General features: G+C 35.0%; 1 protein-coding gene across 3 annotated transcripts in view; it reads left to right on the top strand.

Moving 5' to 3' along the window:
- LOC141819766 (piezo-type mechanosensitive ion channel homolog) overlaps positions 1 to 17951 on the top strand; it is a 57468-nt gene extending 39517 nt beyond the window's left edge. For 2 of the 3 annotated variants that reach the window (XM_074707018.1, XM_074707017.1), the window contains 7 exons: positions 99 to 2647; positions 2779 to 3174; positions 6088 to 6246; positions 11471 to 11974; positions 12069 to 12207; positions 13393 to 13537; positions 16552 to 17951. In XM_074707018.1, the coding sequence (XP_074563119.1) occupies positions 99 to 2647; positions 2779 to 3174; positions 6088 to 6246; positions 11471 to 11974; positions 12069 to 12207; positions 13393 to 13537; positions 16552 to 16687 (4028 nt within the window). In that variant the 3' untranslated portion in view covers positions 16688 to 17951. The remainder of the gene's footprint in view (positions 1 to 98; positions 2648 to 2778; positions 3175 to 6087; positions 6247 to 11470; positions 11975 to 12068; positions 12208 to 13392; positions 13538 to 16551) is intronic. The other variant, XR_012601101.1, reaches the window with a different exon arrangement.
- Positions 17952 to 22319: the final 4368 nt, after the last annotated feature.

Below are 22319 nucleotides of genomic sequence, written 5' to 3'. Positions count from 1 at the left end.
TGCACATCTATTTCATCCATTTATACAATCATGTATTCGTAGGATTTTATTTATCATTTCTGAACTAAAAGAAACAACTTTTTTTTTCTGTAACGCAGGGATGATTGTTGATGATTCACGAATGCTTGTGAGCTACTATTTGGTTTTTATCTTTTCTTCTTTCAAACTCCGTGCTGATCATTATTTAGGCTTCTCAGAATCACATACCTACTTTCAGATGATGTCCCAAAGGATAAGGGCATCTGTATGGAAAGATCTCTCATTTGAAACAAAAAGCTTCTGGACATTTCTTGACTATCTGAGGCTGTACTCTTATTGCCATTTATTAGATATTGTACTGGCCTTAATTTTGATTACTGGAACTCTGGAATATGATGTTTTGCATCTTGGATACCTTGGCTTTGCCCTTGTGTTCTTCCGGATGAGACTAGAAATACTTAAAAAGAAGAACAAAATCTTCAAATTTTTGCGAATATATAATTTTACAGTCATTGTACTTTCTCTTGCCTATCAATCTCCCTATCTTGGTGTCTTTAGTGCTGGCAAGTGTGAACAGATTGACTACATATATGAGATTATTGGTTTTTATAAATATGATTATGGATTCAGAATAACATCAAGGTCTGCGTTGGTTGAGATAATAATTTTTCTACTAGTTTCTGTGCAATCATATATCTTCTACCCTGGAGAGTTTGATTATGTAGCAAGATATCTGGAAGCAGAACATATTGGTGCTATGGTTCAAGAGCAAGAAAAAATGGCTTCTTGGAAAATTGCAGAATTGCAGCATACTCGTGAAACGGAAGAACAAAAAAGTCAACGGAATATGCAAGTCGAAAAGATAAAATCTGAGATGCTTAATCTACAAGTTCAGCTCAATAGCATTAACTCTGTTCAGCCTCTTGACAATGACACACTGCAAACAGGTCTTCGACACAGAAGGAGCTCATCCATCAGTACTGAAAAAGTAGGTTGGATGCCAGATAACAAATTTAGATCACCTTCTAAGAAGGATGAGGATGACAATAAAGAAATCTACCATTCCTTTGACTTTGCAGTACCTGAAATACACACAAATGTCACATCGCAGTTAATATATGATTTCCAAAGCTCACCAACTAGTGCAAAAAGTGGAAGCTCAATTTCTGTAGATATGAAGCATAACTCAGATAATATTTGTGAGATAAGCGAAGTTGGTGATATAGATGAATTAACATCGTGGAATACACATAGAAGAGAGAAAGACAAGATCAAGAATAAAGAGAATCCTTTGTCATCTGCTGTGCAGCTAATTGGTGATGGTGTTTCACAAGTTCAGTCTCTTGGAAATCAGGCAGTTACTAACATTGTGAGTTTCTTAAACATTGAGCCTGAAGACCCTGATTCAACTGGGCATTCCAATACAGATGCTGCAGTAGATAAGGGACTAGAGAGGCAATGGAATGCAGAATATGCTTATTCGGATGAAATATCCTCTGTTAATTCTAGTACAGGCACAACAACACCATCAGCTAGTTTGCAAATAGGAAGGATCTTTCAGTTTATATGGTCACAAATGCGCTCAAATAATGATGTTGTTTGCTACTGTTGCTTCATACTTGTGTTTCTCTGGAATTTTAGTTTGCTATCAATGTTTTACCTTGCTGCCCTTTTCCTTTATGCCCTTTGTGTAAATTCTGGCCCTACTTTCATGTTCTGGATTATAATGCTGATCTACACTGAGTTCAATATTTTGGTGCAATACTTGTATCAGATTATTATCCAGCACTGTGGACTGACCATGGAGCTACCTCTATTGCAAAAATTGGGGTTCCCTGAACATAAAATAAAGGCATCCTTTGTTGTAAGCACATTACCTTTGTTTCTTGTGTATATATCAACTCTTCTGCAAAGTTCAATAACAGCCAAAGACGGTGAGTGGGCACCAGTAGCAGATTTGAAAATTTCATTTGGCCAACATCATTTTGACGAAGGCTTTAGGTCAGTTACTGGTTGGAAGGATAAGATACAAAGGCTAATTTCATCGCTAATGAATCCATTGTGGATGGTATCGAGAAGCTTCACTAGGTACTGGAGGTCAATTACTCGAGGATCAGAGGCACCCCCATACTTTGTACAACTGTCGATGGAAGTTAATCCATGGCCAGATGGTGGAATCCAACCAGAGAGTATCGAATCAAAAATAAATGAGTTGCTTATTAAATCTCATGAAAAAAAATGTGATGCAGAAGATGAATTGCCATGCCATTCTGCTAGTAGAGTTCGAATTCAAAGCATTGACAGAAGTCAAGAAAATAACAATATCATTCTTGCTGTTCTTGAAGTTGTGTATGCTTGTCCTCCAGTTGGATGTGTCCCAGTAGAATGGTACAGATCATTAACTCCAGCTGCAGACGTAGCAGCAGAGATTCAGAACTCTCTTGAGTTTGGAATTCTCAAAAATATTCAATTCCCATACCCTATAATTTCTGTGATTGGAGGAGGCAAAAGAGAAATCGACTTGTATGCATATGTATTTGGTGCTGATTTGGCAGTTTTCTTTCTAGTTGCTATGTTCTATCAATCAGTTATCAAGAACAATAGCAAGCTTATAGATGTTTATCGGCTCGAAGATCAATTTCCTAAAGAATTTGTTTTCATACTGATGGTTAGTGCATTCATATATGCTATTTCTCCTCTCTACATGTTTGAATCTTGCTATTAAGTAAATGTTGTTGTGTCTCAATCTTTAAATACTGTTATGGTTTCTAATGTTATTTCTTTTATCTTTCTTTACAGGTACTCTTTTTCTTAATTGTTCTTGACCGCATTATATACTTATGTTCTTTCGGCATCACCAAAGTTATTTTTTACCTTTTCAATCTCATCCTCTTCACATACTCAATCACAGATTATGCTTGGTCTATGAGAATATCAAGCAATCATATTGGAGAACTTGCTCTTCGAGCTATATTTGTAACAAAATCTATTTCCTTAGTATTACAGGCATTACAAATCCGCTATGGGATTCCAAACAAAAGCACCTTATATTGTCAATTTTTGACAAGCAAAGTTACACAAATACATTATTTGGGTTTTAGACTATACCGTGTTATACCATTCTTATACGAACTCCGATGTGTGCTTGATTGGTCGTGCACATATACATCTCTGACAATTTATGATTGGTTGAAGGTAATATATGTTTCATCTAAGAATTTCATTTTACTGATTCCAGCTATTACTATGTGTAAAAAAGAATAAAGTATATATACCTTCTTTTTATGATGTTATCTATTCTCTGTCTTTTACTTGAATATTTGCTATTGGGACATAAGTTTACTAATACGCGTGAAAATTTTCCCTTTCATCAAGTTGTTAGTTTTTGTAAGAAACATTAGTAATATGTTAATCCATTTATTCTGGAATTGACACTATTCATTTATTTGAAAATATGTCAAACTGTAACGATATTGAAGTTTTGCTGGTTGGCAGTAGCACCCCTTTAGTCAACCATTAATCCAAAGAGCCGAAAGAAAGGCATTTGACTCTCATGATGAAGCTTGTAGCCATGGAATTGGCTCTTGCCTTGACAGATTTGCTCGATACATCTGATTATTCCGATCCTGGTCTTTGCAAACTGATACAAATATGGCTTCTGCTTTTGCCCGAGGAGGCATATCCAGTAGTAAGAGCAGTCAAGCAGGTAATGGCACATGCACCAACAGCCCATTCAACATAAAAGAACAGGCTAAGGATGAAGAGGTTGAATCCCTTGAGTCAAGACACAATAATTACCCATTAAGCTCAAGCTATTAGAAGGGAACTTGTCAGATTCGACTGAATTTGACCAAGTCTAATACTCGCTGAATGTGTGTGTGTGTGTGTGTGTGTTCATGTTGAAAATCAAATTTTCTCAAGCATAAAAATAATCTAACCATTTGCTCAATAACTATCATCATTGTGTCTTTTACTTGCCTTCCCTTTTATTACTTGCCGACATAGTTAGGCAATGAGTTGGCATGGTAACATAAATTATAATTCTATAAATTGGGTTATTTTTTGATACCTTTATGCTTTGTTTACTCCCAAGCACAGACGAAGAATGGAAAGGAATCAATGGTGGAAAACTATTCTCAAGGAAAGGGAAGAGAAAGGTGAAGGAAAAGGAAGAAACAACAAAATGGGAGGGAAAGGATTCCTTCGGTGGTTCATGACTTGTAGCTCGAGCTCGCGGTCGTGACACCGTGAACTCACAACGGTCATGGAGGTTGTGATTCACCATGAGCTCGCGGCAACAACAAACTTATGTGGGCTTGTCGGTCATCATGTTCAGAGAGAGGCCGATCTTGGCCTCATCGCGAGTTTACAGCAAGGCTGCGATGGGCACTAGCGGTGAAGTGGGTGATGCAGAAATAGTGGCGGAGCTTGTCTTTGGAAGCTGAGAAAACACCCATGCCGTTGTCGCCCTTGCCCAACCGCTCGCCAACGGTGATCACGATGCTATTGGAGTTGATGTAGTTGACATCGTTGACTTGTTGGAAGTCGAGGTTGTGTCGTGACCTCGTGACAACTGCGGAGATGTCGATCGTGGCCTCGCCTCTCACGTTAGCCGTGGAGACGACAATTGCAGCCTGGTCGGGAGTTCGCAAGGAGGATGGTTGCAACGGCTCTTCTTGTGATAGCCATAGAGAGGTCAATCATAGCCTCACCTCTCATGACGGTTGCGGAGAGGCCAATCATGACCTTGCCTCTCAACGGTCACTGAGCTCACAGCAAACCTGTGGAGGTCCCTGTTTTTTGTTTGGGATAAGCCAGCAGGGAGAAGGGATGGAAAGGTTGTTCCGTCCAATGTTGGGAGGACAAAAAAAAAGCATAAAAATTTATCCATGGCTGGATTTGAGATCCATCCATCGATTAATTTTTTGTTATGCAAATAGACGAGAGTGTTTCGATTCTTGTGCAGTCTGTTATTTCTTAATCCATGCTTTAAGTAAATAGGGCATTAACGTGTTGGAGAAATGATCACACAATCATATCTTAAGACCCTTGCTCATCAGTTTGAATCGTGTCTGGTTGCTACATATGCTATTGTTTGTTGGTACTGGCAATGGGCTTTTCCATGTTATGGGCATGCAATCTTATGGGACAAGCAGTCACCCAATCAAATCTTGATAAGTGTTTTGGTACCTCTGCCAATAGATGACAGACAAGTAACCAATTAGCTACTGGGCAATAGCAAGTTGAGATCATTTAACCCAAGGTTCAAAATCTCAAACTATGTCAAAGCTTCGGTCTTTGACTAAAATGATATTATTTTGGTATTGTGTCGATGTTTCGATGCTTGATGTCAGATTGTCGGTAATGGATTGGAGTTAAAGAAGGTAGGAGATGAAACATAGCAAGAAGTCTATGTTGAGCAGATTTTAAATCTTGTACCATGCTAGACGAAACAGTCGAAACATATCATTCCGATAAATTATCGAAATTCGATATCACTCAACACATTCTTTTGCTTCATCTCTTTCCTCTTTTAACTTCCAATTTGTCACTTACACCATGCATCGAAGCATCAATATAATACTGGGATTATATCTTTTTGGTCAAAAATCGAAACTATAGCATGACTTGAGATTTTAAACATTGGTGCCGAGTGGTATCGAGTTTCAGTGATTTACCAGAACGATAAGTTTCGACCATTTCGCTCAGCACGGTACGATATTTCAAACCATGATTTAACCTCATTTCTCTATATTGTGTCTTGGGGAACCTGAGTAGACTAATACTGCATACAGACTAAAAGAATCAACTGCAAACTATGGACAAAACTGCCAAATTGTTGAACTAATCTTTCAGAAATATTGATCAGTGAAAACTTTCACTGATCTGACCATGGTCCACAACATGAAAAACTATGTTTATTATCCATGAGAAAATGCTTTGTTTTTTAAATAATCAGGTTATGATGCTTATATCATTTGTACTGTTTGCAAATATCACTTATCTTTGTTTAGCTTGGTTAATGATCATGCGGTTGTTGATATAATAGTTTATGTTGCTTCTGCTCTAAGTTACTTTTCTTTCTAAATAGCATTTTTTTCTTGATAGTTGGAGGACATCTATGCAAGTTTATTTCTTGTCAAATGTGATGCTGATCTAAACAGAGCAAGACACAGACAAGGCCAAAGACAAAGTAAAATGACCAAATTCTGCAGTGGCATTTGTTTATTCTTCATTTTAATATGTGTAATCTGGGCCCCTATGCTGGTAATGTGCTACACTAATTCTATTCTTGAGAATTTCTTGAGTTTGTGATATTTGATAGACTTGGCAAGGGTACTCTGGATTCGCTGATAGAAGCAGATAACCAGCTAGTTGTGTGCCACAGGATTCTTTAACCCCTCTTTACTAATAGAGAACTTAAGGAGGGGAAATTAGGGAAGGCTTGAGTGAAAATAGATTTTAAAAATATTGGTTACTCTGAAAGAAAGTGAGAGCAAAGAAGCACAAGAAGATCAAAACACCCAGATTTCTTTCTAAAATTCGGAAGACATAACTTTCTTTTCCTCCATTTTAAACAACTTTCTTGGTCGTCACAGACATTTTCTATGATGTCTTTGCCATGGCCTATGCAAGTTCATGTGCTTTGCCAGAATGTGACAAACTTGCGCCCCATAAGGGTTCCCCAACCTGCTGCTCCAATCCTCACTTCTCTACTGTCGTGAGACCAGGTTATTGGCTGACAACCACCCTAACTGTTGATGGGAAACTTTTAGGGTATTCTCCTAAGGGAGTCCCCTTCTACATTAATATAGGTAGTCCCCTCAATTCTTCCAACTTGGTTCAAAAATACTGCAAGAGTGTTAGCTTTTTACAAATATACTCAATCTAGCAATCTAGGACCTTCTGAAACACTTAGATGATCTACTAATTGATCATCAGAACTAACATTGGATTGCACATTTTCGGGGCCTACATGAAAAGTCAAGATTGGAAGATATGACTTAATTATTACAAGTTAACTTCATTGGCTAAAGCTAGGAGCATTACCCTACTCAATCATTTAATTGTTCGAGCCATGCAAACTCACATGTAGCAAGAGTTATAGTTTTGTACTCAACCTTTATATTTGATTTGGCAATAAAGGGTTTGCTTCTTGATCTTTCAAGATACTAGATTACCTTGTAGAAGATCACAAAATCCAGATATGGATAAATCTCTTATCTTTGAAAGAGTATCCCCAATTTACATTTGTAAAGGCCATGATCATGATATAGGAGATCCCTTCTTGGAGAATTCTTAAGATAAGATCTTTAGAGTTGCTTACGAATGATAATGACATGGAGACTCAAGGAATTTATTGATTTGAGTGAGAAAAAACCATGGTTTAAAGTCTCATTCCATATCAGGTGGTATATTTGATATATGTATTATTCTTGTAAATCATAAAAACTTGATATTAATTGACACATAATCTTTAGTGTGTGTCATGCTAACAATTGTCAAGATGAACTTAAATTATGCTATAACACGTAAATACTTCCAATACATATGAAAGTGTGTTTGCATATAATACGGTGTCAAAACCGCACCATTCTAGCTAGAGACCAAAACTACAACATATTATCATGACCCAAATGTTTCCATCTCTATACATAAGAGATAGTCTCTCTACTCGGACAAATATCCATCACCGTATCAAAACCATAATACCCTTAAGTGTGCATCAGGTTGAATACTTAACAATTTATTTAATAGAAAAATGTTAACACAATATTCAACTCAAAATAATGACTCTAGTATACTCATGACATGACTGAGAAAACTAAACTGAGAATGAAACAAATACACTAAAGTACCAAAATACTAAAATGCATAAACAATCCCTGCAAGAAACATAAAAGAAAATAAATTAAATGGACTCTAATAGAAATCATCTCCAATACTATCGTTGAGCAAGATCATCCCGTAATACTATCCAACCTCAGAGATCATCTCAAGTCTGTGAATCTGGAGGTCAAAAGAAAAGGAGTGAGCACATAGTGAAAGCGGAGAGAAAAAAGAAGTGCATGAAAATAAAATCATAGAAGACAACAATATAATTTGTATCTTTTGTTTTCATATTCTTGAGCATCATTTAATTATTACTCGTTTCTTGTTATTCTTATTTCATCCGCTTCTTGATTTATTTCATCAATTCTCCTTGTTCTCATTTTCAACATTACACAAATTATAATCTTATTTTATCCTACAATCAACATAATTTATTAAATGGGTGAACGATCACAATCTATTTATCAAAAGATGCATCGTATAAGAATAAAGTGAATGATCTGCAATCCACCTAATGAGTAAAACATTTCATGCAATATGGTTAAAGCCTATGAATGCGCGAGAAGACTCGAGAGTCCATTTTAAGCGTGGAGTCAATGCTATATAATTATAAGAATATATTAAATTTTTATTCTTATTTTGGCGTAAGTAGTTACAGACTTCTAAAGTATAGAGCCAAAGTTTATTGATACTTGAGTTGCATTTATTTCGTAGTTAACTTAAGTCTTATACATCATCTAACTCATTCAGTGTACAAAACCGAAGCTCTATCGTATGATTTATTTATTATCTGCCTAGTCTACATAATTGATTTTATAATTTAATTTATCATAGTTCACATGACAATTACAATTCTTTAAGAGAACAATCCATGGTATAAAATTTCAAACCGTATCAGAGTTTCGATCTATGACCGGAACGATACGGTTTTGATACAGTATTGTGTAGTGCCGATATGGTTTCCGTATTTTTTTAATATAAAAAATAAAATGTAACTTAAATATTTAAAAAATAAAAAATTATGAAAAATTAAAAATTAAAAAATTAAAAATAATATGAGATCTTTGATATAATACAACAACAACCAATCCTTTAATATAATAAATAATATATATATATATATTAAACTAATGGGATAATTCTATTAGGGTTTAATTAAGCTTATTACCTACTATAGCCAGGAGTTAATTTAAATTATTAGACTAAGTTTTAATTAAAAATTAACCTTGGTCGCAACCTAGCCAACCCAACTAGTCGTGCGACCCCTCCGACGTAGTTGCGAGGGTCACACGACCCCTTAGGCGCGGCCACTGAGGTCGCGTGATCCCTTTGGCGTGGCCGCGGAGGTCGCGTGACGCCTCTGCAGGGCCTGTAGGTCTATGTGCCATATTAGTCGGCGGATGAAACAAAATGTTTCGCCCATGCCGTCCGATACGATATGAGATTTTCAACCATGAAACTATCCTAGGTTTGCAAAGTTTTATTTTAATTCAGAGTTACCTTTTGGTAATCTAAGAGATGAGCCTCAACAAAGAATAGGTAAAATAGCTAAATAACTAGAATATGAAGATAACAAGCAACCTAACAGAAATTCGTCAAGTAGCAAGAGAATTTATAGCATCTATTTTATCTAATTAACCACGCACAAGAGAATTTTGCTAACGGAACCAAGTAAGAAAATTCACTACAATTTATTTATTTATTTCTCATTTCATAATCAAGCAAATTTGTTGATGATTTCCTTTTTGAAGGTATTATCATGGTAATCTAATATCACTAATGTTCTATATTTAATCATATATAAGATGATTATAATGGAACAAATTGGAAGACCTCCACTGATACTAACTCAAATCACACTGGTTCGCCTTAAGAAATGCTACACTCCTTTCACGAGTTTATCAATGTGTTGTGGGTCAGCTATCGAAGCCAACACGTGACTTTAGGGTTGCTACTCTTAGAAGTAAAAATAGGAGAAACTTCTCTACTGTGACGGAATAGATAATGGGTATTGTTGTTGCTACCTTGTTGATGAAGTTGTGAAGACACGGCGCTAGTATGAGACCAACAACAAGTGGCACTACTATGATGGGCGTTAGCGGTTGGGAGGGGTGACAACCATGCGAACGACGTTGCTGCAACAATTCTGGTGTCAACGTGCAGCATCAGTAGCAATGATGATGGTAGCGGCGGCAGCTTGAGAAAAGGAATTTAGGGTTTTTACGAGAGGTTAGGAGGAGGCGATTATGGGTTAGGGTTAAGGGAGAAATATATGGATAAGGGTTCATGAGGGAGGAAGAATTGGGTTGGGTTTTTCTTTTAATTGCACTTTAACTAGAAAGTTTTAGAATTTACAACTACGTCCTTGAAAATTTAAACAATATATTCTTTAAATCTTACTCCTAGGAATATTCTTATCTTTCTTTTCCCCTTCATTTCGTTGCTCCCTCTATCTCCAATTTGCCACTAGCATACTTCAGCACCATAACCTTGTATGGCCAAAACTCTTACACTGCTCAAGACTTTCAACTAATTATCTCCTATTATTGTATGAGTTAGATAATAGTTCCTCTAGTGCTTTAATTAGTTTAGATCTTAGCATACTTTAATATGTTAACTAGTTTATCTCCTTGTATGCGTTCTTCTTTATGCATATCACTATATAATTCCTTTGTGAAATTAAGATGTCTCTCCTATAGCAACTAACCTCTATGGATATAGAGAAAATACTTTAGAATACCTAAGTGCTTGGTTTGAAAGGTGTTGATAAAGATATTTTTCAAACTCTGTGATTCTTATAGCACCATTATAGGCAATAAGAATGCCATGAACATAACAATAAGAATCATCGCTTGAAATCTCATAGTGTGTTGGTGTTGGGTAGTATGGTCGAAACCTATCGTTTAAATAAATTACCAAAGCTTGTTACTATTTGCCACATATAATAATTCGTGTATCGTTCTGTCAATTATGTCAATGAGTATTATGTTGTGTTGACATTTGACAAACTTTGGCATTCTACAACATGCGTTAAGATCAAACTATTATAATTTTTTGTAATTTATATCTGTATAATATACAATGTTAAAATTGTATCATTTCACATGGGATGCAAAGTCTTCTCTTTTTTCCTTTTTCTTCATTTCCTTTCACCACTAATTCGCTAGTGACATATATGTTGGAACATTGATGCGGTATTGAAATAGTGGTGTTTTACCCAAAGACTGAAATTTCAATACAACTTGAGATTTTGAACTTTGATAAGAAGAATATATGCTCTAAATTAAGAAAGAGTATAAATGCTGATAGATCTTATGTGCTTCTAATTATCCCAAACTAAAGAAAAGTATTGTTGAATTTAGCAAATCATGCGCTAGTTAATTGCTTTAACCCATATAAAGACTTCTTCAGCTTAAACACAAGATTAGTCTACTCCTGTGCTCATCGCACCATGCCTGAAAGTTTCTATATAATTCATCAATCCGAGTGATGTGTAGTTTGTCATAAATTGTGATAAGTAGTTCAGATGTCTATTGGCAAAATCCATACACAGATGGTGTTAATTTTTACCAGTTCTTGATGTTGTAGATCTTGTTTGCTTTCATGAGGTTACAGTCTGCTACTATCGCCTAAGATGATGCCTTATCTTTCCTTACAGATATACAGCAGTGGTAATCCAACCAACATAGCTAATCCTGTCATTGATGTTAGCATTCAAATTGATATCAAATCGTTGGGTGGGAGGCTCACCCTATATCAGTCAACTATATGTGAAAAATTTCCAGGGAGCAGTCTGGGTAACTATGACATACTTAACCTTCATAATTATCTGGATACATACAATATCGACGACATTCAACTGATCTGCTGTGAAGCTGATTCAAGCACCATTTTTATGGTCCCCTCTATAGTTCAGAGCAGATATGCCAGATCCATTGATCAAAATACCACTATTATTTTCACTTGGATCTTCACAAGGGAGAGGCCAAAGGGGAAGGAAGCTGTGAAATATGAATCAAATGTTGAAAATTGTCCCTGCTTAGATAATGTCAAACAAGTGCTAAGTGGCACTGGGACACTAGATGGATTTAATATACCTGATGCTTATCCTCAATTCTTCCGGGTAACTAGCTCTGGTGAAGTAAGGCCTCTTGAAGCACTTGTATGTAACTCTTGTGACTCTGCCTACTATTTTCCCACAAGGCAATGGCTTAATTTTGCAAAACAACAAATGATCGTAGTCCTTTAAAATGCAGGTAAAATCTGTAAGTGGTGATCTTTTCATAAATAATGGGAACCCTCCATGGTGGTCCTTCAATATTAATGTTACAGATTCCCAAGAATGCAATGGACTGATTGGACCAAGTGTTGTTGTCGTGTCTGAAGAGACACCACGTACGTACAACTTTTTTTCTTGCATGCTTGTTTTGGGTAAAATACATCAGCATGCTACAAGCATCTACTGGATAAATTCTATGGATTTAAACAGGTTCTTAACATTTGGACCCAGCTATAATTTAGTCATCTCTAGTTGTCAATTCCGCAACATATTTTATTAAGAAAGGATGCCTTTACTAAGTTTGGCAAGGTGGCCTCTACATAAAAAGCAGAAAATTCTCTTGCCCAGGTGGCATTTTGGTGTTTTCTCAAAAGATAACCCCATTCGAAAGCTTATCTTAACTCTCACATATATTCTCAATATCCAATTTAATTCAAGTTATTTATCTACTTTGTAACACCCCCAACAATTTAATGACAGAGTTGGTAAAATGTTTTCTTTTTAATTCTCATCCAATATTTTCAGTGAAAACAAGAAGAGGAAAAGAATGAAAACTAGTGAACATGTTGTAACTTATAAGAGGGGAAAAAACCATTGTTACATTTAGTAAAAGAATATGTGAGCGCTTTCATGTGAATGAAGTATGCAGTTGAAGAGACAAAGAGGAGGTTGAATGGATGGCAAAGATGAAGATTGCGTAAAAAGGAGATGAAGGAAAACACAATAAGAAAAGAAAATAGATAACATAGAAAGGAAGGGCAGAAAGAAAATTTAAGTAAAAACATGAAAAGAAAATAGATAACATAGAAAGGAAGGGCAGAAAGAAAATTTAAGTAGATTGACAATGGTGCATTTATCCCCAAAGAGTAGTGTATGTTCTGGTTCTTAACATTGTATATGAAGAAAGAAATCTAGTTATGTTCATTGCTTTTGTTATAAAATTGTTTCTCCTTTAACGTAATGAGAATATTTTTCATATGATAATAGATGATATTCAAATTATTATATTTTGTGATCTTGAAAATCTAGTGAAGTTTTTTGTGTTTTTTCATTTTGATGAAACTTCTTAAGAGTCTATGAATAAAGTTTTTTTCTCGCTTGTACCAAAGCCTAAGGGTTGCATTTGTAAAGTTTCTGTTTTTAGTATGGAATCTATGATAGAAAAAAATGTGTCCATGTGACCTTATTACTAGTGACCATTATTGCTGAGATCCATATAGCAACTTTTTTACAGGGATTAACCTAATATGTTATTTATTGTTTTAGTATATCTTCATGAGTGTTCTTCTTTCTTCTTCCAGAAGGTATCCTTGGTGAAACTATTAGCAAGTTCAGCATTTGGAGTCTCTATCTTACTTTTGTTCTGGCTGTTGGACGATTTATTAGACTTCAGTGTTCTGACTTGAGAATGAGAATACCCTATGAGAATCTTCCCTCATGTGACAGGTAACGAATTTTTTTTTCAGACTCCTCTCTGTTAATATGGACAAAAAATAGTAGATGAAGATAGCATGTAAAACTATGATTGTATTCATAGATCATTTTAAATATTAATTCATAGTCTTACATTTCATCTAATCATAAATTAGAGTCACATACTGGTTAACAATTATTTTAGGCAGACAAATTTGTTCTTGAACATAAAGATCATGGCTGTGAATGAACCAAATGTTCTTGAACAAACAGATTTGTTTTTTCAATAAGAAAAAGAATGGAAAATAATTGAACATAAAGTTCAACAAGATAAATGAACTTGACTATAAACTTATGAGGACTACTATTCCTATAGTTGAGGTCAGTAAAAGCTCAAGCTAGGTTATTTTAATAAATAATCTTGAAAATGAAATTTTCAAATTGATCTATATTGAATTTGGTTCTAGATCAATTATTTTTCTAAAGAATAAGCTCAAATAAAATCATAGTTGGCTCGTTTACAACTCTACCAACTAATTCCTATAATTGCTACATTTCTAAAAGTAGATGTATATCTGTTATAAACCTTAGGGTTAAAAAACCAATGAAGGAAACAAGTAGTGGGAAAGAAATTCCTTGGTGCCCTTTCCTCATGCTATTTTGGCTTATGCTCCAATCGAGTGGAAACACCAAAATCCACCCAAATGCTGATTTTAAGCCCAAAATAGAATTATAATTATTATGTTTTGCAAAATCTTGTGTATTATTTAGTTATTTTAATGTATTTAGAAAAATCAATTTTAAAAGTAAATTAGTGGAAAATATTTTTCTAATAGTTTCCTTCCAAAAACATCAACGATGGAAAATCTTTCTTATCCTTTCCCTACAAACTTTTTCCCTACCACACTTCTTTCCCTAGAACTGTAGACTATTTTTCTAATGTATTGGTGCTTCCAAAGACCTGTAAGTGCCAATACATTATTATCCTGCTATACCTTACTAATAAACCAAATGCCTCTTATTGCTTTAACTAGTGTAGGCTCTAGACATGACCCAGTAAAGAAAAGCCTCTAATCTAGAGATGTGATGTTTGAATCTATTGATGAAGAAAAACTCAAGGAACTCACTGAGTTGGTGATGTTCATGTGGAGATGCTCATGTGGAGTTGGCTCATGGATAAGTCATCAAGGGATTGCCATATGTGGTGTGAGTGGTAGCTACCCACATGCAAGAGAAGTCAAGGAGCAGGAAAATGATGTAGAGAAGACTCGATTAGGGTGGTGCAATGTAAACGTTTATGGGCCCATAACCCATAGGTCCTAGAATTGAAAACTAGCTCTAGCACCATGTAAATTTTGTATTAGTTGATGAGAATTATTACATGATATTTTATAGCAAGGTTCAAAATCTTGAGTTATGCTAGAGTTTTGATCTTTGACGTTTCAGTATCATGCTAATGTTCTAATGTATGCTGTCAGTGGCAAATTGGAGGTGGAAAAAGGAAAAAGGATAATACAACTATATACTTAAATATAAATTTGTTTTCCACCTAAAATGGTACGATATGGACATTATCTTGACTTATATATGTAAGAGGTGTTAAGTGTTGGCATAATAAAATACTCATTAATATGATTGACACAATGATACATTGAGACATTACCTATGCCAAGGAACATTTAGATTAATACCTTTGCCAACTAATATCGAGTTCCGGTAATTTACTAGAATGGTATATTTCAGTAGTTTTATTTGGTACGGTACTAAATTTTAAATCATGTTTTATAGGGAGCAATAAAACCTGCACCTAAAAGTACTAATGTGGGACTAAATCCACTACACCTAAATACCTAATAAAACCTAAGTATGTAATATTTGTTTATAGATGATCCATTATTTACTATTTCAAAATAAATATCTAAAATTTGTCATCAATACTCCTATACTTTAGTTTACCTTAATTGATCAAATAAGAAGTCGAGTTCAAGAAGTCCAAAATGAAATACCTTATTGTTTTGGGCAATTAATATATTTTTGAAGTAAATCTTTATTTGACTTAACAATCACACACTAAACTTTATATAAATTTTCAAATAATTTAATTTTTGGTGAAATTGCAATTAAATTTTTATATTAAAATTTTTTTTAAAAAAAAGTTTCATAGGCATTACACGTGTTTTTTAGGATTTAAATCTCATGTTATGCAGTAATCAATGAATTCAGGGTGCAATTTATTATTTTTTTAATATTTCATTTAACAAACTATTCCATTTTGTATAATTGGAAGAATGGATCTGAGAATATTGTACTTTTTATATTTTAGAACATAAATTTTCAAAAGTGGCATAGATGACTTGCAAATTGCATGTGTGGTACATGACTTGAGCGTCATGCATGCACATTATATGAATCGATCAATTAATTGATCTATTTATTTCATAAACTAATGCATTTGATTATTAAGTTGTAATATTTTCAATGATGATTCCAATGTTGATAGCTGTTTGATATTGATGGAAATTAAAAATATTCTTTTATCAATACATTTTACATGAATAGGCTTCCTTAGGAAGAGAGTCTTGCAAAATGAAAATTAGTCACAAGTTGATATTTTTATCTATATAATTACAGGTTTGGTCAGCTTCCTTCTGCAAGCAAGCTTTTTATGCTTCAGTAGTATTGCATTAGTGCTCTATAAAATTATCATGTTGATTAGGACATAGGAGTGCTCTGTAAAATCAGATTACTAATATTTCATATGACCTTGCATATAGCTCAATGATTAAAAAAGATTCATAGAGGTGTTGTATGAGACTCAATTTTTTGGTTATTGTTGTTAATTGTTCTACGGTATAAAACACATAGCTGATAAAATGTACAACAGCAAAGCTAGTTTGTTTGCAGAAGTTTTGTTCTTTCTTCTCAAACTCTTGATCTTTATTTTACGACATCGGAAAACTAATCATCCATAAAAAATCATATGTATTTCATCATTTCTTGCATTCTTTTTATTATATCATAATAGTATTTCACATCTTTGGGTGTAGACTGATAGCAATATGTGAGAACATATATGCTGCTCGAGCAGAAGGCGAGTTAGAAGTGGAGGAGGTTCTCTATTGGACCCTAGTAAAGATCTACAGATCTCCACACATGCTTCTCGAGTACACCAAGTCAGATTGAAACTAGGCATCCACATCACTAAAGATTGATTGGGCATGCAAAGAAGATTACAGACGTGAAGAACATTACAGCAGTTGACATCAAAATCAAAAGTTTGTTTATTTCATTTGGCATCAAAATGTACTTGAGAAGTTTTGAATTTAGCTCTTCTTAGACTTATCAAATTAATTATTTATTTGTTTGCAGATGAGTTTGTCTGAAATAGGTAACATTGGATTGCCATTTTTGGCAACATCCAAATGCCATGATAACCTCGTTAATCTTAGGTGTAACAATATATGTAAATAGATGTTACTTACAAAGCTTAATTTTTCTTGTATTTACACACCATTTGTCTTATATCAAGTTGTGCAACTTTGCAAACTTACATGCAAGCCTTTTTTTTATTGTTGAACTCTATAGGCTAAATGTTTCTTGTTCTTGGAACTCATGCTAAAAGTGTACATTCAGGTGGTGATATTTATTTGCTTTCAGCTCATGTGACTGATCTTGTATTTTAGTTGATTTCTGATTTTTCAGAGTTGAACAGCTTGAAGTCATTTTTTCATCAATTGTTGAACAAAAGAAGCTACAAAGTCGAAAGGCCCTTCAAGTTGGTCAGTGTATTTCTTGTTTCATGACTTAAGCTTCTCTTTATCTCACATAAAACATATTAGTTTTGGTAGCAATCTCTTATTACAGGTTCATTTTGAATGAATGTATTAATCAACCATGGATTCCACAAAGGTGAGACAAACAGGAGTGCTGCAACACTATTTTGTCCATGTCATCTCCTCAACAATTTTAACCACCTACAAGTTCTGAGTAAAATTACATGTCCATTTCTCTGCTAGTTCACGAAGTTGATAAAGATACAATATATTGTCGGTTCCTCTAAGTCATAGAATTGGCATCTAATATTTTTACATATTCCTTATGTAACAGGATCCACCAGGTTCTTTTAATTCATACAAGGATAGGAGAGAAATGAATTCAGGAAGACTGCATGCCAGTGACAGACAAAGAAGAAAACAACCACATAAGAAGCATTTGTTTGTCGTGCCAACAGTCATAAGTTGACCAAGTTTTTGGGTTTGCCAGCTTGAGGAAGTTTCATCTCTCCAACTGATTGAGGGAATATATCTATGTCTAAGATTTGAAGGTTCATATTTATAGAGTTTTATTGAGGGAATATCATATCAAATACACTTCTCTGTATTTGCATAGAAGTCATAGTTGTAACATACTTTAAAAAAAGTTCCTTCACTAGGAGATTCAAATACTACTACTGTTTGTCTTCTTTGAATTATAGACATGAATCCATATTGGTTTTGGTTCTCATCTATATTTCCATGGTATGGGTGTTCATATGTTTTGCCGACGAAATAAAACTACAATCATTAATTATGTTTCTAGCTTCTTGAAGATTTCATCATCTAGCCGACTTGATACACTAGTAGTACCAGATTTGTTCATTCTTTTTCTCATAGCTTTGCTAATCTATAATAATACTATAACAGATGAGAAACTCTGCTTCTCCAGGTTTCCTGATTTTTTTCCCCCATTTTTTCCATGCCCTCTCATTTATTGTTTCTCATTTGTGGTTTCCTTCTTTTATTTGTTCCCTTCCCTGTCATTTATTATCTACTGCTATTTAACCTTCCATGCATCTTCCACAGATTGTGATGAGGAGCCAAGAAACAGGACAATGCTAAACAAGCCCTCTTGCTTGCTGCTGCAGCTACTGGCACAGTTAATCGGAGATGAGGTGGGCCTTGCACGAACTTTCCTATGCAAGCGAGATCAAATCTTGGAATTGTATGTCCTTCAATCCAAACTATCAGTGAAGCCAGTGCAAACCTGGCAGCCTAAACACGTTTTCACAGTTTGATCTGATTCTTTTGCCTCCAACACCCAGCAACATCATCTTGAGGAACAATGAACTCTCGTCCACAATTCATTCGCACTTTGCAAATTAATTTGGTTCTCATTCTACGTTGTGATTTTCTTCTCTCCTTATTTTCACCTATGGCTTTGTTCACTACCTCCTTTGCTCATCTATTGTCATCTCCAATTCTTCACTGATTTTGTTCCACCGCCATTACTAATTCTTTGTTCTTGTCTATTTCAACACCACAACTCAAAAATATATACAGTTATTACTCTAGCTTTGCTTTGTATTGATGGTGGGGCCTCCTCACTCAGCCAACAATGCCTTAGTGTCATCTTGTTCACCGAGCAGAATTTTACAACAATTCATGGGAGGTAGTAAATCTAGATTGAAGATGATCATATACTTGGAGGAGCATATTGAAGGCTCAAAACATTTATGACTAGATTTCATCCAATGCAAGTTACTCCTCTTCATGTTCTTTTTTGTTTCTCTACATGGTGCTTTATACCAATGGCAATCAAAGGGTCATCCTCAATTTGGTAAGCTCCCCTCCTTGTTCTCTCTAACACTCAAGTTTCCCGAAGAAAGACCTTCACAAGACTACAATTGGAGATGGAACCTCAAGTGACTATTCTAAGTTCGTCTTACACTATATCATTTGGCAAGTTTTGGATGATCCATGGTGCAACCAGGTGTGCTACTCACATGCTCCCAACTTATGCTTCATGACAAGCTTAACCCAAAAACAATACTCGAAAAGCTTAACTCTTCTTTTGACAATTTACTTGACAAAATAATCTTCCATCAACTTTTCTATTGCACTTTTGTTGTAAATTTACTTGCTAGGCCCATGTTGACTATCCAGTAGCTTGTTTGTCTGAAACAGCACCTTCCATCCCTATTGTAGTTTCAGTTTTGTACAGAGGAGTTGACTGGTAGCTGATCTCTCAAATTTCTTGTTAGGGTTAAGTCATTTTGACCGATTGTCTCTGAGAAAAACAACTGTGTTTAAGATTTTTCTTTCACTTCCCCGTCCTCTTCTTGCATCAATGTTGAAGTAGTGCAAGCTCCAACATGCAGAAGCAAAAGATACGGTTGGGTAAATTTATCCAACATTATCACAAGCGGCACTCTTTTGTGTTCTTCTGAGGCATCTGGTTAGGTGTTGATTTCATCTTTAAATCCTTGACAAAGAAGTTAAAAGCATTGTAGAAGTGGATAGCTTTGGGTAATTGAATGAGGTAAGTGAAACTTTTATGATAGTCTTATTTTATTCATTTAATATTGAATCTATAAAAATTATAAATAACTTGTATGATAAAAACTATTTAACTAAAAGTAAATTTCTATGCGTGGTTATTGTATTTCTTCTTAGCTAAAAGTAAAGAATTATAACATTGTGATAAAAATGTTTACTTGCTAGAAAATAACACATCGAAAATTGTCTAGGGCTATCAAAAAAATTGATAAAACTAAAAGTTGTGCTATTTTCAAAAGCAATATATGTAGCTCCAACAAACAATAATGATATATCTACCATACCTTATGAGACATCGCGTGTTCAATCAAGAAAAGAAAAAAAATCATTATTATTGAAGGATAAAAATTATAAAACCATTTTTCTCCCTGCAATAATAAAAATGTTTCATTTCTTAAAGCCATTACTTTGACCACAAAAGTCACATCAAGGGTTCTAAGCTTTTTTAAAAACAAAAAACAAACACAAAACATGATATTATCTACAATATTTCTCCATAAAAGAAAGGGGAAAAAATGACTAAATCTCTTTGGAAGAAGATATTCAAAATCTCTTTGACAAAGTGATGATCTTGCTCCCAGACATATGTTATGACCTGATCCACTTGAAGAAGATGAGTCCTGCAACTGAACTTTAGCTCAAGAAACTTCAGCTTTGAGCTACATGAATTTATTTAATTTGCTCAAAGGTTGAGACCTGATCCTTCAATCAAAAAAGATCATCAAAAAGCATAATGGTGCAGGATTTTATTCATATATGCATGTGCACGTACTCACACATGAAAGATTCATGTTTTGAGCAAGGATAATGCTACAGGAAGATGAAGAATATATTCTGGGGGAAAAAACAGGTATTTAATATCCTAAATGGCAGAGAAAATAGAACACAAATTTTATGGCGGGACCATCCATAAGATTTTTCAGTGTATGGCGAGTTGCACCCTTTTAGCCGTCGAGTTTGACTGCAATTTAAACTAATTGTTCGACAGCTAATTGATAAAGATTGCTCTCAGACAACTAAAAGAAGGTCCTTCATCTAATTAATCATATGCTCTCGAGGTACATTACTTAATCGCAGCCATCCCTGCACCATCTTAAGTTCAAGGATTACTTGTCACATCTTCAACATCGATAAAAATGCTAAACACTTCAAGTTGCAATATAACTAAAAGTCAATGCATCTTATTCTTATTCCCTCCTCTATTCTTCTCCTTCCATTCAAATGCTACCAATCCATCACTTGAGGATGAGCAAAGCAGGGTATCTTAAGATGTCAACGCTATCGTACTCCCGATTGCAAATGGCTATCGATCTTCACGATCAATCTCCACGTGATCTTGTTTGCCATCCGCCTATATGCTGCCAAGTAGCACATTTTATTCCCTTGTACATGCATTTTCCTATGCCATATAGAGGGAATTTCAATCCTTATCAAAATCCAGCTGCATGTTCCCCACCCCCAAAGTATTCCTGCAAGTGTTGTGTTGGCCACATCTATATATGCACCTGAAACCTAAAAACACTGAAGAAAAAAAAAAGGACACATTATCTCCCTGCTACCAACTTTATCTCTGATGTCAAAGCTCCTATTTCTTGATGTATAGTTGATATTCCAAGTCCTAGTGCAACTTTTGCACACCTATATATATATACACAATTCAAGCATCCCATAGCTAACTACAACTAAGCCACTGCCCAACAATTATATGGATAAGGTGATGAACTTAGCCTCGCAACGAGCCGTGGTCATCTTTAGCTTGAGCTCATGCTACATGACCTACAGCGTGAAGAGCCTGTTCCATGAGCTAGGAGTTAGTGCTGTAGTCTACGAGCTTGACCAGGAACTGCGAGGAGCAGAGATGGAGAAGGCATTGATCAAATTGTTGGGGAGAAGGCCGCCAGTGCCGGCCGTCTTTATTGGTGGTCGGCTTATTGGCTCGACGGACAGAGTCATGTCGCTGCATCTCGGAGGCAATCTTGTGCCCCTGCTAAGGGAAGCAGGTGCTCTATGGCTCTGACCATAAACATAGATGGAGAGACAATGATGCTGTTGCGGGGTGTGAAAATAAATTATAGAGCAAATTAATTGGCTAATGTTGTCAATTATCAGTATGAATATATTGTTAAAGATATGAGCTTTTATGGAGGCATCATAATCAAGGTAGAAAGCAATAAGTTGATTAGATGCTGATTGGAGTTCTCAATACGTTATGCATTCAATCAAGGATAAGAGAATAATGGCAAAGTGAGACCAAAAAGATTCTCGAAAGCAAATTATTGTTGGAACTGGTCCACTCTGGAAAGTGTGCATGCTTTGTTTATTAACATGTAATTCTGATTTGATAATGATAGGAAAGAATATAATAATAATAATAATTTTGCTGATCATAGATGTAGAAAGGAGCATAGAAATAGCAGACAATTCACTAAGCAAATTCCTTAGTGCCAATATGTTTTAAGAGAAGGGTAGCAATTTTTATCACAACATACAATTCTGAAAAT

The sequence above is a fragment of the Curcuma longa genome, unplaced genomic scaffold, assembly GCF_044706935.1.
Source record: "Curcuma longa cultivar G26 ecotype Majalengka, Jawa Barat unplaced genomic scaffold, ITB_CL_G26_1.1 utg18532_np1212_1030455_RagTag, whole genome shotgun sequence".
Lineage (NCBI taxonomy): Eukaryota > Viridiplantae > Streptophyta > Magnoliopsida > Zingiberales > Zingiberaceae > Curcuma > Curcuma longa.
This window is presented reverse-complemented; position numbering and strand designations above follow the sequence as displayed.